Source organism: Pyrgilauda ruficollis, unplaced genomic scaffold, assembly GCF_017590135.1.
Source record: "Pyrgilauda ruficollis isolate IOZ18807 unplaced genomic scaffold, ASM1759013v1 scaffold123, whole genome shotgun sequence".
In the NCBI taxonomy this organism is placed as follows: domain Eukaryota; kingdom Metazoa; phylum Chordata; class Aves; order Passeriformes; family Passeridae; genus Pyrgilauda; species Pyrgilauda ruficollis.
Genome location: NW_024510655.1, coordinates 514,582 through 531,289, shown reverse-complemented (window position 1 = coordinate 531,289; position 16,708 = coordinate 514,582). Strand labels below are relative to the sequence as shown.

The 16,708-nt window shown below is 52.0% G+C and overlaps 1 protein-coding gene across 9 annotated transcripts in view; it reads right to left on the bottom strand.

Annotated features, from left to right (window-relative positions):
* Window positions 1-16,708, bottom strand: part of CHD6 (chromodomain helicase DNA binding protein 6) — a 96,990-nt gene continuing 80,282 nt past the window's right edge. For 5 of the 9 annotated variants that reach the window (XM_041490436.1, XM_041490438.1, XM_041490439.1 and 2 more), the window contains 10 exons: window positions 15,847-16,066; window positions 13,717-13,925; window positions 11,058-12,611; window positions 10,350-10,498; window positions 9,863-10,069; window positions 8,770-9,216; window positions 7,949-8,137; window positions 6,066-6,185; window positions 4,900-5,004; window positions 1-2,952 (listed from right to left, as the gene is read on the bottom strand). In XM_041490436.1, coding sequence (XP_041346370.1) covers window positions 2,062-2,952; window positions 4,900-5,004; window positions 6,066-6,185; window positions 7,949-8,137; window positions 8,770-9,216; window positions 9,863-10,069; window positions 10,350-10,498; window positions 11,058-12,611; window positions 13,717-13,925; window positions 15,847-16,066 — 4,091 coding nt within the window. In that variant the 3' untranslated portion in view covers window positions 1-2,061. The remainder of the gene's footprint in view (window positions 2,953-4,899; window positions 5,005-6,065; window positions 6,186-7,948; window positions 8,138-8,769; window positions 9,217-9,862; window positions 10,070-10,349; window positions 10,499-11,057; window positions 12,612-13,716; window positions 13,926-15,846; window positions 16,067-16,708) is intronic. The other 4 variants (XM_041490442.1, XM_041490445.1, XM_041490443.1 and 1 more) reach the window with 3 other exon arrangements.

Here is a 16,708-nt window from a genome sequence, read left to right as displayed (position 1 = left end):
TGAAGTTTTATAGCATTTGTATTTTAAGGATTTAGGGCAAGTACATGTTCTTCCACTGAATAAAAACAAAGTTAGTACTTAAAAGGTTCAAAAATATATCAATCGTGACTTTTTTTTTTACATAAATAAATTATATTGATTTTGGATTTAACAGCTGAAAAAACCCTTTCTGCTTCCACTGGAGGCAAAAACTGAACAAAATGTTAGTTAAATAGAGATAGCAGCATTTCTAAGAAATCTGTCGATAGTGATACAGTATCTATGCTACAAGAATGTTATTAAATAGAACACAATTACTGGGGGAGAGAAGGATTGCATTATGATTGGCTAAATCCTTTAAAAAAACCATCCAATCCAGTAAACTGGGAATAAATTCTGCGAAAATATAAACCAACTGGTTTTTTGACCACGGGTAACAGACTTCTTTGAGATGCTAATTTTAACATGTACATAATTTATAATCCCAAATGTATAAAAGACAATGACAAAAAGCATCATAAATAAATAATGCAAACTGAAATAGTTATGTCAAAACATTTGGACCATCTGATAAATTAGCAAAACTGCAACAGAAAAAAAAAAAAGTAAAAAATACAGTAAATTGTGACAACCAAGTGTGAAACTGATGAGTAGCACACTCCAACTCCCTCCCCGCCTGCCCTTCACTTACTGCTGCACCACTGTGGCTTTATTCAATTCTCAGACCATGAGCTGCAAGTAAGAACAACCCCAAGAGAAAGAATAATTAAAGGAGTGAGGGGAAGGAGAAATCAGAAGAGTTGCCTGTGGAGGAGTCTCAGTCAGTACCCAGAGCTGGAGCATAAAAACCTGTCCATTTGAAATGCAGATGCTGAAATCATTTGGAGGACTGGAAATACTGTTCAACAGCAAATGGAATGGGAAGAAGCCAAAGTCATCTCTTCACAGTCCACCACTACAAAGTAAGAAACTCAGGCTCTGAAAGTCTCAAGGGTCCTTTTCAGAGGACTCCCCAGGGAGGGAAGCTGGCCTACAGCCTTCTCCATGTTTGCTGAAAGAACACCACTTCTGGGGTAAGGAATGGGAAATATAAAAACTCAGAAAGCCTAAGTGTTCATATAGGAGAATTAAAATCGGTGTGGTCTGTTCATGGCTGGAAAAAAATACCTTTAGAGCACCTGTAATGCCATAGCTGAGAACTAATGCCAGAGAGGAGAACTGAAGACAAGCAGAATGATGAAGGAACTGGCTGCTACAGATACAGTAACCCCAGAAAAGTCATGCAAGTGTGCAAAACCTTTCCAGCTCAAGCTGGAAAATTCTTGTAACTACCAAGGAAAGGACAACTAATTTCCACATAACATAAAACCAAACGTTGGTTTTAAAAAACACAAAAAAAGTCTACATCGTTTTTTCACTCTCTGCAGTTTGTCTCCAAACCTTTGAGGTGGGGGTGATCAAGAAATTATATCACTACCAGTTATGCTTTTCCTTTCAAAGAAATGAATATATGCATTTTCAATTATTAGTTATATACTTCTGTCTATACTACTATTCTAGTAACCATGATAAAATAGGGAAATACTTTAAATCAAAAATACACATTAGCACTTACTATAGCTGTGCTTTTAGCCCAAATATAGGCTTTTTCGTTCAGTGTCGCTGTAGACAGAAATACCCTTGTCTGTGTGTTAGACCAAGAGACAAACACTTTTCTTTTGCTTTTGTTTTTTTGCTGCTTTTTCTTCTCAAAGGAGTGAGCAATTTGCGGGGGGTGACCAAGTACTGGATTTGCTATTGTCAGCTGGGATGATTGACTGGAAAAACAGAATGAGAATTCGGTGCCTCCCATACTAGCTAGACAACACTGTTTATCTAATAAAGTGGCAAGACCCTGCAACTATTAACATGTAGTATGTCACCAGTTTTTTCTGACAGGGAATTAGGTAGATAATATTACTCATGGAAACACAGGTTTATGAAGGTGGAGCAGGGTGGGAGGGGAAGTAACAAAGAGTTTATGGGATAAGAAACTCACAAGCCACAATCTTTTTGTGTTTTTCTTTCAATGAAACAAAAGGTCTAATCGGGATCGTGAGCTGCTTGGCGCTCCTCCTCTGCTGGTCCGTCCTGCTCCTTCTCTGCCACGGCTGGCAGGCTCTGCTGCACACAGTTTTGACTGTTTGCAGCTTCTTTTTCCGGCAGTGAGACAGTTTCTGGCTCTGGATTTGCCAATTCCCCTTTCGCTTTCTTCCTCTTCCGCTTCTGGCTCTCCAGGTTCGCCGCCTCTGAGTGCCTGGTTTGCTGGATGCCAGGCAGCGCCATGCCAATGCCAGGGGAAAGGAACATGGAGGGATAGATCAGTCCAGGAGACATCCCTGGGATAAGAAATGGGTTAAAAGCTACAGGACTACTGGTAGTTATTGCAGATTCTGACTGATTAGAAAATGAACTAGGACCAGGCTTATTTTCAGCGAGAGGTTCCTTTTTCCCATCCTGGCTGCCCTGTTTCTCCTCACTGGCTTTCTCGGTGCTGGCTGTGCCACCTTTCGTTGTGCTTGTTAACGAAGTCGGAGCAGTCGCGGTGCAAGTTGTCGTCATCGGGGAGTTGAGGAGTCCTCCCACGCCAAACATCTGGGGAACGGTCGCCATGCCCGGGAGCATCATGGGCAACATGCTCAGGGTGCTCTTCACATCCTCACCCGAGGGCACTGCCGCAAAGCCAGCAGGAAACCCCACCAGCCCGGTCAGAGGGATCCCTTGCATATTTCTCATGTTCTGAAGTCCCACTAGATCCATCCCTGCAATTAGTCCGTTCATGAACAGTGGTCCCATTCCAGAAGAAGAATCTGCTACGACACCAGGGCCTTTAAGGAGCTCATTCCGGGGCCTCCTCCCTCTCCGGCGCGGCCCGGTGTCCCGGAGCACAGGCTCGGTGAGGATGCGATTGAATTTGTTTTCGGGTAAGTAACCCTGAAAATGAGACATAACAGAGAACACCTGACAGTTACTACTGCAGCAAAGGGAATCTGGCTTCTCCGTGCCCACATCTGTGTCCCAGATGGTGTCGGCACAGAAATATTTGCCTACATGATATGGAATTTGAGAGGTACACACAACTTTTCCCCAAGAGATGCTGCCAAATGCAAAACACCCTTGCTCTGCCCTGGCAGGATCCTGCACTCTCTAATGCTCAGGGAGGGGAGGAGGAAGCATGTTTTTACCCTGTTTTTCACCCCAGCCCTCAGCACCAGCTGCTCACAGCACAAGAAGCACCAGGGCAGCGTGGTGTCAACTGCCCACTCAGCTCCCTGCCCAGCTCTAACTGTGCCTTCAGCAACAGGTGAAAAAATCCTCTGACATGGGAAGGGCCAAATTTTCAATGCTCTGCAGGACAGCAAAGCTCATGGGATGACACAGAGAGTGAGCATGCTGTCTGAGGAGCTCCTGGTCAGAGCTTCACGGAGATGCCAGGGAACATTCAGAAAGGTCTTCTGACAGAAGAGACATGGGACCAAAACCCAGCAGCCAGAAGTGGGTGAGACGATTTGGTTACACAGAGCAGTGCAGGGGGATCCACGGCACAGCTTAACACTCCTTTTTCAGCATCCTCAACACAGACATTTAAACATTTCCCTTCGTGGTTCCCTTGGGTATCAATATCACCACTCTTTGAACCATTTTGAATAATAAATTTAGGTAGGAAAAGTATTTCCTGTTGACACCTGTAGTGCAGAAATGTGAATTAGATGTGCCTGGCAGTCTGCTCAGCACAGCACCTGCCCAGGTAGGGAGAACCTTCGGGGAGCATCTCCCACTGGCATGTGGGAGAAGCTACACAGGCCATGAATGTCCCCGGGCTCTGTGGGGCAGCAGCCCCAGCTCCTGCTGGCCTGAGCACCCAGAGCTGCCAGCCATCTTTCTGCATCCCTCTCCTACCAGGATGGGCATGCATTCTCCAAAAGCTCAGTGTCCATGGGGTGGGAATGATCATGGGATGTAGCCACTGGAGCAGGGCACAGGAGAGGTGCCCAGGCAGTGCCAGGCACACAGTGGTTTCTGTGGCAAAGGGACGGTCCCCTCAAGTCAGGGGAAGGAAGAGCTGTCAGCTCACCTGGGACTGGCTGCCCAGATGGGGCCCTGATGCCAGCCTGGACATGAAGCCACTTCCTGGGCAGTGGGACAGACCATGCCAAATCTCCAGCGCCAAAGAAAAACCAATTTGAGAGCAGTACCAACCTCTAAGATTCACCAACGGATTCACCATCCAGCCCTCTGCAAGGTTATCACACAAACCACTGCAGCCCAAAACCAGGCAGCAGGTGAGAGGAACTGCAGGGAGAAGTCTGGATCAGGCCAGCCTGTGGGGCAGAGCAGGATGATCTGGCATGCCAGAGGGGAGAGCACTCCTTCTCCACAGGCTCTGCCACACACCGGGGCAGGGACTGGTGGATGGACAGGGCGGATGAATGTGGCACAGGAGACTCCATCCTGCCCCTCTCCCTGCTGTGCCTGACCCTTCAGGCCTGGTGACCTGTGGGGCCTCCGGTGGGCCCGCGGCTGCGCAGGCAGAGCTCACGGGAACAGATGAAAAGCATCAACTAGAGGTGGTTTTGAAAATTTGACCCATGAGAATGTTTTGTCCACACCCTTCCGTCCAGCTCCTAGGGCGTTCCTCTTGCCCCTGCTACCCTGAGCATCCCAAGGCTCTGCAGCCAGGCATGCTGAGCCCCGCTCCCGGGGCGCTGGCCCCCTCTCTCTGTGGCCTGGAAACCTCCCGCTCTGCAGCCATCCCCTCCCACACGCCCAGCCCAGGGCCTGCCTCGTGCTCCCAGATCCTCACTGGAGAAAGGTTGTGGGGATGGGGAGGGGAAAAAAAAAGATGACATGATACAGATTTCTCCAAAAGCTCTAACTTACTGAAAGCTTAACAATGTCAGCCCAGTCAGCTGCAACAGCATACTCCAAGTTTGCATCAAGCCACCTTGGCAATTCCTTCAATGCTGGTGCCGTGGCTCCCCCTAACTATAAAACACAGCAGAAGGATGACCTCTATTGCAGAGAGAGTTATGTAAAATAATACAAAAAAAAAAAAAAAAAGATTACACTTCCCCTAGCTTCTTGCTTCAGGCTGCAATTTGGCTGGGGTGGAGACTCTTGCCTTGCTACACTTGCCTTTCTGCAGGATTTGGTGTCTGCCTTCTGCCTCCAGACACACAGCTCAGGGAGAAAAGGCAGGTTCAGCCTCTGTGGCCCAGCCCACTGCCCTCCCAGGGACCAGTGATAGGGACAGAGCTTCTGTAAAAGCCATAGTTAGAACTGGCAAAGCCCCACGCTCAGCCAGGAAAGGCCAGCATGGGAGCAACAAAGGGGAACACAGATGTGGCTGAAACAACCTTTCTGCCTCACTCTTTAGTTTTGCTTTTAGATGTGATTAATGTCATATCACCTTCTGACCTTGTACAGTCCTGGGTGTGTTTAAGAACTAATTTTGGTGCAAAGTACTCCTGAACACCCCTTCTTGTTCAGAGAGGTGAACCTCAGTGCCCTGGAGATTAAACTGCAGACAAGTAAATCCAAGCTCCTTGCTCAGAAAGCAAGGAAAAGCCCTTCCAACCCTCGACTTTCTACAAGCCCAGCAGTGGGATGGCTATTGGTGTGCTCTGGCCTGCACCTCATAAAGAGGAACAAACCAAAGGTATTTGCATGGCAATGTTACAATTTGTGGCATATTGCAATGAACTTAAGGGGAACAATCAAATCCAGGATGGAAAGCACAAGACAGGGCTGTGCTGAAGGTGGCTTTAAAGCCAAAGGCTGTATCCCATTGCCACTGAGGGGTCTGTGCCCCTGGGCAAGGGACAACACTCCCACATCCCTTACTTCACACAGACAGTCACTTATTGCACAGGTCTGCATGTCCCCGGGCACACATGTGTCACAGCATAATGTAGATTAGAGACCTCTTCCAGACTTTTGTCTCATCCACAGGCTTCTGTGGATTAAATCTCCCCCACTGGTGAGCTCAAAGTCTGCTAAGCATTTTGGGACACTGAGGGCAGAGCAGAGAACAGGCCTTTGCTTACCCGCCGTCCGGTACCCTTATGTACCACCGGCACCCGCTCCTCTCCCGTCAGAGAGCTAATGTCCAGTTTGTTGGGGTCCTTGCAGCGCTGCCTCCTCTGCTTGGGCTTGTCTGAAAAATTCTGGAGTGCAAACAAGACAATGTTAATGAGACTAGATGGCTTAATGAGCCTGGCTGGCTACAAGCCCTGCAGGAGAGCAGCATGGATGGGCTCCCAAGGGACAGGGAATCCCTGCAAGCTGGGGCAGGAGCAGCACCAGCAGCACAAACTGGTCCCTGCCACACAACCAGCTCTCAAGTGAGCAAAACTGATTTTTGTAGATATAAAGGGGTCTCCAGTGTACCCCATTTAGAGCACCCTAGCCCTTTCTAACTTTCCTCCACTCCTGACACTGCAGGTTCTTATACATGCATCTGTAAGCAGGACACTGCATCCAGCCAGTAAAGAGAGAACAGGTCTGTGTGTGCCACTTGTGTCACTCTCATGCAGCCACCTGCTTCTCACCAGCTATTTTCACCACAGAGATGCTGCACCCTGTTTCTTTGGGATCAGAGCGCTCTGGAACCGCAACCTACCGAGTTACAGCCAAGTCATTGCACAGCCACTATTGATGTGCCTGCAGGGATGGAGCATTATAATGAACAACTTGGACAGCACGGATTCCTGAGAGTCAGGAAAAAACCCTGAGTGCAGTTCATCCTTTGAACTGAGCTACTGCAGTACCCCAAAGCCTCTCTCAATCTATCCTACACGGGAGAGAGGAAATCCTGCAGGGCTGGCCTGAGGCACTGGGGGCTTTCTGGGAGCAAGAGTTTCACCAGAGGTATGGTCAGACTGGGCAGGTTCCAGTACCTCCCCAGAAGGCAAGGGTGTTGGGAAGGAGTGGCAAGGCACCTCCACACCTGCTCCAGCGAGTCTGGCCCTGGGCACACAGCTGGAAATGTCTCTGGACTTTGAAAAGCAAATGCCGTCCTGCTGAGCAGATGTTGCGCTCCTCACCTCTCATCTCTAACAAGCTTTAAAATGCTAATGTCTTGCCTGTACTTCAAGCTCCAGGAAATCCCTGCCTCAGGAACATGATCCTTCAGGACCAAGATGCAGAGTCTTTTCTGTTTTACCATCACATTTCTTCCTGCTCTGTTTCACCATCACATTTCTTCCTGCTCTGTTTCACGGCCTGTGCTCTGCCTACCACATGGTCTAACAGCCTAAATAAGCTGAAACCTGTAGCAAACCAACCTGTGAAACCAAGAGGTGGAGGTTTATGAGAGAGCAGGAAGAATCAGAGAGACTGTGCACCTCACTCTGAGCCACTGCTTTCTGAGAGCATCCATGGCCACAGCCTCCAACACAGCCTCTTTGGTCTGGCTCTTAAAGAGAGCAGGTTTTCTCTTGCCTGGGAACCTTGTTTAGTACAACAGCACTGCCTATAATGACCCCAGTGAAAAAGAACAACATAGACAGACTTTGAGCACCTCAAATCCGTTTTCTCATTTCTGTCCCCATCCAACCCTGGCCCTTCTGGAACACATTGTGCATTGGGCAGACAGATGCACTGCAGCTGGAGAACTGACCTTGGGTAACAGGGCTCGGATCCTGGAGGATGCCAGACAGCTCCATGCCCAGGGAACCCTGAGGGTACTGACAGTCCCCCGCCTGGGCTTGTTTGTGTTCTGGGGGAAAGGAGAGGAGTTCTCCAGCAGCAAGTGCTTTTTGTTGCTGTACAGGAGAACAGTGCTCACCTCTTAAACATGTCATGAATCCCTGAACAGCCCCAATGAACACCACAAATCATGTTACAAGAAAAAACGTAACACAAAGGGCAACAAACAAAGCAGGCGCACACACACACACACACACACGCCACTGAAGGCCACCCTTACTGTGCCAAAGCTGGGGACATCGAGTGTGTAGTCAGACTGCTGCTGGAGCCAGTCAAGGAGACTCTTATTCGGGACAGCCTTCTCTTGGCTGCCTGCAGCTGGGGCTGGCTGTGGAGTTGAGGTAGCAGCAACCGGCCCATCAGGAAGGGGACTGTTCTGAGGGGGCTGCGGCTGGTCTTCCTGAACATCCTGCCATGGAAGGAGGAGCAGGGACAGCCCATCAGCAGATGCAGTGATGCATGTGCACCCCGAGAAGCACAGCTCCCATCACAGGCCATCTGCTCCCATCACACAGACTAATCCCGATACTCCCAGTACCTCTTCCTTAAATCACCACCCACCACCACATTTCCACTCCATTCCCAGCACTGGTGGCAGGAAGGGCAGAGAGAGCTGAGAGATGTTTCTGAACTCACAAGGAAACACTCCAATCACCAGGAAGACCAACTTCCCCTCAGACCACTCCTAAAAGTGGTCTAGGGGCACTGGTCTTGCTCCATTCTTTGAGTGGATCCCAGGACAGAAGGAGAAAGGGTGTAGATCTTCCTCATCTTCCCTGAACCTAAACATTCCCTAAGATGCGACAGCTGCTTTTGATAATGTTTAAAAGGATTCAAATACTCCAGAGTGCTGTAAACCAGAGGGATAACTTCCCTTCCTCCCTGTAGTATCTACTCCTGCCTGGTGCTGCACAAACCAAGCTGTCCTGGAGGAAGCTGTGCAGTGTCATGGGCAGCAGAGCTTGGAGGGGGGAGCTGGGCCATGAAACAAACTGTGCTGACTCCACTGGGTTCATGTGAAAGGAGGGAGCATCAACCCACCTGCAGCCTGTTTGGAAGAGGCCTCTCCTTCAAGAAGATGAGGTCCATCCCTTCAATATTTTTCCTCCTGCCCCGTCTCCTCCTCATGGCAGCATCATCTCTTCGGAGGCTGCCATTTACAATCTGTCCAGTGACAGGATGGATTAACCCTGCCTGTAGGATGCCAGACAAGTCCATGCCCAGGGAGCTCTGAAGGGCATTCATGGTCCCCAGTTTGGGCATGCTTGTGTTCAGGGGGAAAGGAGAGGAATTCCCTGGGGACCCATCAGAGCCTCTGGACAAGTCCACCGCTGCCTCGCGCCAGCCGTTCAGCACAATGGGTGGATGGACATGGGCTGCTGCCAGCTGCTCCAGGCTCCTCTGCTTGGCATCTCTTTCCATCTCGAAGTCATAGGGTCTCCTGTGCTTCCGTTCATCTTTTGCAAAGGCAGGGCTCAGGAAACCTTCCTATGTGTACCAAAGCCACAGAGGGTTACAGCTGTTCCTGCCCTGCCCAGGGACCACAGCTCCTCACACCACCACTGAGCTAATGGTCATCCCTGCCTCTCCAAGGAGCCCTGACAGACATCCTTTCCCTGGGCATATCACATCTCTTTCCCTGTGTGGGGGTGGTGCAGGAGCACCCTCGCACACACTCAGATATCCCAAGGTGTTATAACCATGGCTGCTCTGCCAGCTCCTGGGGCCCCAGGCCACCAGCTCCTTTCTGTCCAGTGTGACTGTTGGGGACTGGGGCACCGGAAGTTGGGAGCTGGGGACTTGACAGGGCAGTGCTCCTTGCACCCCTTGCTTTGGGATACCAGTGGGATGTTCCCTTTGACCATGTCAGGCGCTCCAGCGCTGGCTCTGGAAGCACCTTTACAGCCACAGAAGCTGTGGAGCTGCCAACAGCAGTTGCCTTCCAAGGAGGGCAGCAGGGCTGAGAGCACGGGGCACTCTCCAGGAGCTATCACCAGGGGACCAGGTGCCTTAAGCCATGTGTTATACACCGCAACTGGCACCAAGGGGTCCCACCTGGGAAACTCCTGAGTACTTCTGGGCAATGTCTCACCGCAGAGTCCTGAGCCTTTCACTGCCTGAGGGCCCCCCTCACCTTTTGTACCCGTGACATTAAGACCCCATTATTGAAGGTGGGATCGGGAGCTTCTGACTCGGTAAAGCTGCTCCTGCTGCCGGTGCTGCTGGCCATGGCTGGGGCTGTCAGCAGGCTCTGTGCCTCAAACTGCTGGCTGGAGGAAGGCCACTTGCCCTTCAGGATGGCGTGGCAGATGTTGTCAATGCGGTTGATAATCACACGGTCCTGCAAACAGAATTGGATGGTGGCAAGCTAAAACTGGAATGAGTGACCAGTGTATGACAGCTCAGAATTGAAGTCAAGCCCAGCCCAAGTGATCTCAGCCCAGCAAGGAACTGCTCTGGGGGCAAGCATCTCCATGGCACAGGTGCTTGAGAAGAGCACCTTGGCCAGAGCCAATGGGGTGTGCAGAGGAGCAGGAGGCAGAGCTGGAGCTGTATGAGTCAGTGCTGGCCAGGGCTACCCAGGAACACTTTGATACAAACTGTGTTCATTTTAACCTCACCTTAGGCCACTCAGAGAAGGAGTAAAGCGTTTTCTCCTGCAGCAGCTGGGCAATGGTCGGTGCCCGGGCATCCTGAAGATCATCAATCTCCCCAGGCAGGGCAGAAGCAGAATTCTTGCTCTCTTCATCCAAGTACTTCTCTGGACCATCTGAAAAAGCAAGGGAGAATAAAACCCATCATCACTCTGCCTCTCTTCCGGTCTAGAGATGGGGTGTATCTCCTCACACTTCCCACCCCAATTCCCAGCTAGCTCCACAAAGGTCCCAAACAGTCCCCAAGTCTCCAAGAGAAGGCAGCAGACTTGGACCAGGGCAGGCAGCCCAAGCTGCTCAGGAAGGACCATTATTCCCCTGAGCTGAGTTTGGGGGGCTTGAATTGCAGTAGCCCCCATGTGTGGCCTTTCCCAGGCGGGCGAGAAGGAGGGCATATGCTTTTCCAAAGGGAGCTGCTTAACAGGCAGTGCCCTGTGCCAGAAAGGGAAAGGCATCCTGCATTCCATGGCATGCTCTTAGCAGAAGGGCTACTGGGGCCCAGGGTAGAGACAAATGTAGCCCACAACACCTTTTGCTCCCACTTGCAGCAGCTAAAGGGACCTCAGATCCTACAGATGGGAGGCCACTCCACGGGCTGGCCAGCCCCAAGGTTTGGGGTCCCTCCCACCATAGCCAGAGGTGACTGTCAACCTGAGGGTGCTCTCAGGACATTACCTTGGCTCTGGTTGCTGCTGGCTTTCTCTCCATCATCTCTGTTCTCACACACTTCTTGCTTTATGCCCTGAGGCTCAGGGTGCAGCGTCTCTGTGCAGCTTGTCTGCCCCTCAGCATCTCGGCCCAAGGGCTCCCCCGTGACACAGGGGGCCTCTGCCCCCCGAGGCCCCCCCTGAGGCAGAGGTGTGGGCAGGTTGAAGGGCTGGCTCTGAGCCTGGCCTGGTGAGTGCTGCTGGGTGCTCTCCTCAGTCAAGCCACAGTCCTCCCTGACTTCTGCCCCGGGCTCTCCCAGACCCAGGGACTCCCTCTCGCCATTTACATCTTCTGGGCAAGTGTCCTCAGGTGTGGGGAGACCAGAACTCTGCTCTTCACCCCCCAGTTCATGAGCCTCGGGGTCAAAAACAGCCCTGGTCCTGGGACCATTCAAGCCTTCCACAGCATCTGCTGCTGCCTCAGAGTTATCATCGTCCTCTTCTTCCTCCTCATCTTCCTCGCTGTGGCTCTGACTTGGCCCCGCCTTTGCCTCCAATCCTTTCTCCTGCAGCAGACTGATGAACCTCTGCTCAGGGGGAACCTTTAGTTCATAGTTATGGAGACTGGGACTGTAGAGCCCCACACTTAGGACCCTTTCCATAGTGCCATGCTCGGGCAGCCCTGCCACCGGGCTGGCAAGTGCTCCTTTCTGTTCCAAGCCTTTGCTGAGTTTGGCTGGGGCACTCTGTGAAGGATTGCTCTCGGGGGTAGAAGGTGAAGGCTCAGCTTCCTCATTCTGACTGTCCATTCGGTCAGAGCCCACCTGCAAACCCTCTAGGAAGGGAGCCTCTCTCATGGCATCTGCATCGCAGCTGGATGGATCCTCATCCCCCTCCGGCTTGCCCTCAGAGAGTTTGGCAACGCTGTTTCCGACATCCGTGCGGCTTGGGCTGTCTCTGGCGAGGGAGCTCTGCTCGCTGGGACAGGCCTTCTCATCGTACATCATGCACACCAGCGAGTCCGGCAGCGAGCTCTCGTCGTAATTACTGGAAATTATGTCCCGGACTTCGGACATGAATGTTTCACAGTTTGCATCCAGTGGGCTGCCCCCAGCCTGGGACATGGTGCTGTCCATGGTTTCTAGCTTGATGTGACTCTCGGCTTCGTTCTCCAGGGTTTCACAGGACTGGTCCATCTGGCTGTACACGGGGGAACTGTAGAGTTTGGAGTTAGACTGGTAAAGGCAGCACAGGGTTTCTGGGCCTGGGAGCCCTGTTCTTTTATGCTGGGCATAGTTTCTGTATGCATCTAAAAAAGACAGCTGGGGGTCATTCATGATGTAGTAGTCAGTGCGGTTCAGGCCGTGCTTGGCGGTGCCGATCAGCAGGTCCCGGTCGTGTTTGCCACACTCCCACCACACGGGCAGGTAGAGGCTGGGCTGGCACAGCTTGAGGCGCTCGTGGAGCTGGGGGCACTTGAGCACCTGTTCGCGCACCTTCCGCAGCAGCTCAATGCGGTACAGGGTCCTGGCAGCACGCTCCTCTGTGATGGGCTCCACGTAGATGTCAGGGTCTGGAGGACCTGCAGCAGGGACAGCAAAGCCAAGGACACATTATTTGGGCTGGCAGGAATTCCTCAGAGACAGTGACAAGCAAGCTGAGTTTTAACCTTGCTCATACTGCAGGTGATGTGGGGTCAGTGCTTGTGGCCACTGTTGAGGCCTGTTTTTCCAGTCATATCCCAGGGAGTAAAACCCCCTGACTTGAGCAGCTGGATCAAGAGCAGCACCAGCTGCAGAGGATTTCAGAGCCTTCTCTGAGCTCTGCTCCATCATCACCAGCAGTGCTGGAGCTGCCTGGACTGCAGGCGAAGGGGCTCCCAGCACTCTGAGCCTCTGGTAGCCCTTCAGCCCATTGTCAGGGAAGGGCAGCTTGTGCAGCTCTTCTGGTGAGGAACACCTACCTAAGGCACAACACATGCACACACACAAGGAACTGTGCCTAAGACCAGGCTCCATGACAGATGTGAGGCAAAATATTTTCTGCTGTTGTTGGAAACAAATCACTTTGTGCCTAAGTAGCCTCCAAGGAGCTTTTCATCTGTCAGGTCCTGTCTGGTGGCAACGCAGGACCTCTGCAGAGCACTCAATGAAAACAAATGCCCTGTGTATTGGCCAGGCTTCCTGAGCCTCCTGCAGTGGATCAGGCTCCATTTACTGTACAGCAGAGCTCCACAGTCAGTACAGGTGTAGATGGAGAGGACTCTGTCCAACGGCAGCAGAGGGATGCTTGGAGAGCAGCAATACAGCTCACCCAAACAACCCCCAGCTCCAGCATGGAGCTTTGCTTTGTGTGTGCTACTTCTCAACTTGTCTCTCACATATAGAGGTTGCTGTCTTGGATAAAACTGGTTGTGATTTCCTGTGAGAACTCAAAGAGATTTGTGAGAGCAGGGGCAGGAGTCCACAGGGCTGTTCTACCCTCCCACTGTGCCAGGGAGGCACTACATGGTGGGGACAAGGCAGCCAGAAATGCATGACTGCTGCAGGCCCATGGCCTGCCTGGCATCTCACTGCTTCCAGCTATCTCTGAAGCTCCTCCCTTATTCTCTTGCTCCTTGAGAACAGTGGGATCCCTTCTACATGACCTCCCAGTACCCCTCTATAGGCCATGCAATTTCCACTCACCATCCTCTTTCCACAAAGGGAGACCACAGACATTCTTGCACATGGCCACAAAGCTGTAGAAGTACTTCTCCAGGCTCTCATCCGTCTTCTTCTCCAGTCGAGAGATGGCTCGGAACTGGGCCCAGTCAAAGATTTTTTTCTCTTGGTCATAGATAACCCCAAAGGAGGAGACAGTGCGGTAGAAATCTGCCTGCTCCCTCCTGGTCCACCTGTAGAGCAGGGAGGAGATGGGAACACCACTGACACATTCTGGGCCCAGAACAGGCAAAGCACCAGGCAGAGAGGCTCAGAGAGCACTGTCTAGTTACTGACCAACAGTTTTGACGGAGCTGTCAGGAGGAGCACACTGGGGAGACCACCACACCACTAGATGCTCTGCCCTGTGGTGCACAGGGAGGAGGAGCAGAGGCCACAGGCCCTCTGGCTCTCAACTAATTCCTGAAAAAAACCTCTTGGCTGCTTCAATAAATCCCTGAGTGCAGCTCTGGGCTGTGCTGCCAACAGGGAGGCACAAACCTATCCCATCTATTCCCTTCCTGCTACATCAAGCTATTTGAGTTCCATAGAAAGGTCAGTTTCTGTACCAGGAATTACAAAGGAAAGATATGCAGACACAGTTCTCATCCAGCCTCTTCCAGAGGGAAACTGAGATTGGGGCTTGCTGCTGTAAGGGTCCCAGTAACAAACACCACCTACCTTACTGACTCCTGTAGACTCCTGAGTGTCACCCCCTCCCCAGCAGAGGAGAGCAGCAATGGTGAGGGAGGAGCTCAGTTGCAGCACTCTTAGAACACAATTTTCATGCTGGTTTGGACTCTATGAGCTTTCACCTTCTAGGGACCACTCAAAGGACACAGACAGTGAAGTGTCCTGGGTAAACACTGGCCCAGGCAGAGCCCAGAGGAACAGCCACAGAGAACAGACCTGGGTGCACACAACATGGCAAGGGCAGAAAAAGGGGAGCACTGAGGCCTGAAGAAAGCTTCCAGTCAAATCTCAGCCTCTGAATTGCAGCTCTGAGCCAGCACCAGCAAGCAGCTGAGACATGTCAAAGGAAAGTAGACAGGGTGACAACATCCACAGCACTCTCCAACTGCCCAAAATACACCTGGGCCAGCATTGCCACCCCTGTTCCCAGGGGCTGCAGTCATGTTTCATTTCAAAAATGAGAACAAGAAGAAAGTTAATTAATAAATATATTAATGATCCAAATAAAGAAGCTCAATGGTGAATTTGTCAAAATTAAAGGCCAGTGGAAAACTCCTGTAAGACAATCTCTTCTACAAAAAGCCCAGAGAATTAAGGAGCAGGAGATACCAACCCCCACCTCGAAGAGGGGATGGTACGACTAGAAGAAGTCCAGAAAAAGAGGAATGGGAAGGTGGCTGGAGCAGCTTCTACACAAGGAGGCCAAGAACAGAGCACAAGGCAGCACACATGCCATGTGGTTATGTAGGGTCCTGCAGCAGGGACAGGTTCACAGAAGGCAAAGCCTTTGAGGGCTGGTGACCACAGAGAGTCCCAATCCCAGGGTGGCATGGGATACTGGCAGCAACAGCAGCAGCATCACCCTGTGCACACCCTCCCAATGGCTGCAGAGAGCCACTCAGGGTGCTGGGACAGTCCCAATCCCTTCCCACTTACTGGGGCACAAATGAAATGGGAGCACAGCACAACCAGGGTATGTCACCACTGGGCTCCAGAGGCCATGAGCAGGAGGCAAAGCCAGTGGTGTGAGAGCCACAAGGGTTGGAAGGGCACTGCTCATGGGCTGTGACAGTGCTCATTTGTCACCTTCATCCACAGTGTGTTCCAGGGACACAGCTCTCCTCTGCTGAGGCTGACTTGACCCTGAAAAGCTGTCCTCTCATGTCCTTTCAGTGTCACCACCTGTCACCCACAAACTCCAGTTTGCAGTGGAGGCTGCTCCCTGGCAGGGCTGGCTGCTGGAGCAGCAAGGCTCCCATGGCTCAAAGCACATTCCCTGCCCAGCAAGGACCCATGTGGACTCCATGTCCTAAGCAGCTGGCAGCACAGTCAGCTCTGGTGACATTTACCTGGGTCAGCTCTGGGGATCAAGGAATTCAAGTGGGCTAAAACAGCTTTGTAAAGGCTCCTCTGCTGCATTACCTTTTCTGCATTTCTTTGTTAACCGAGTCCACCTCAGAGGCTCTCCGGAACATCTCATCCTGCAGCCAGTAGCCATGGTTACCAGGCACCAGCATCTCGGTGCGGGGAGGCAGCTCCTTGCGGTTGCAGCGCTGGTAGACGGTGACGAGTCGCCGCAGTCTGGCCGTGAGAGCAGAGGAGACAGGCCAGCAGGATCTGTCTGAGTCGGAGCCATCCTGGGCTTCAAACATCAGCAAGGACATTAGTATTTAGCACACAAGCAAAGCCACAGGTTCCCACATCCTCTGGCAAGCTCTAAGAGCTTCCTCCCCACTTCTGCCGTCCATGGGGAGCATGAGTGGTCACAGTCACGAGTAGGGGGCCATGTGACCATCCCCGGGCCTGCTGCCTCACAGCCTCACCATGTCTTAGCTGCCTTCAGAGAGAGTCCAGAGGCTGAGATCAGGGTATGAATGATGGCTCCAGGCCAGGCCATGCATGGGAGAAGACTGCAGCTCCCTGCTCAGCAGTGGGGCCAGCCAGCCCATGGCATGTGCCAACACTGCCCACTGCAGAGACCTCACAAGCTCATCTCATGCAGGCAACTGCATGGAGAAGAGCAGACTAATGGCTTCCAATCACCCTGGGTGGCTTTGGCTGGAATCACTCGGAACCCTGTCTGCCCTGCCACAGGGCCTATCCATGGGTCACCTGTGAGTCTGTGCATGAGGGCCCCTGTCCAGGTTGAGCTGCCTTATCCACTAGCACATAGCAGCATGTCCCTCCAGCCCAGCAATGTGTTCCTCCCACCAAGCAGTGCCTGGGGTAGCACTCAGGCTTGGCTGTGCCACACCAAACCCTGGGAAGCCATGGACCACACTAC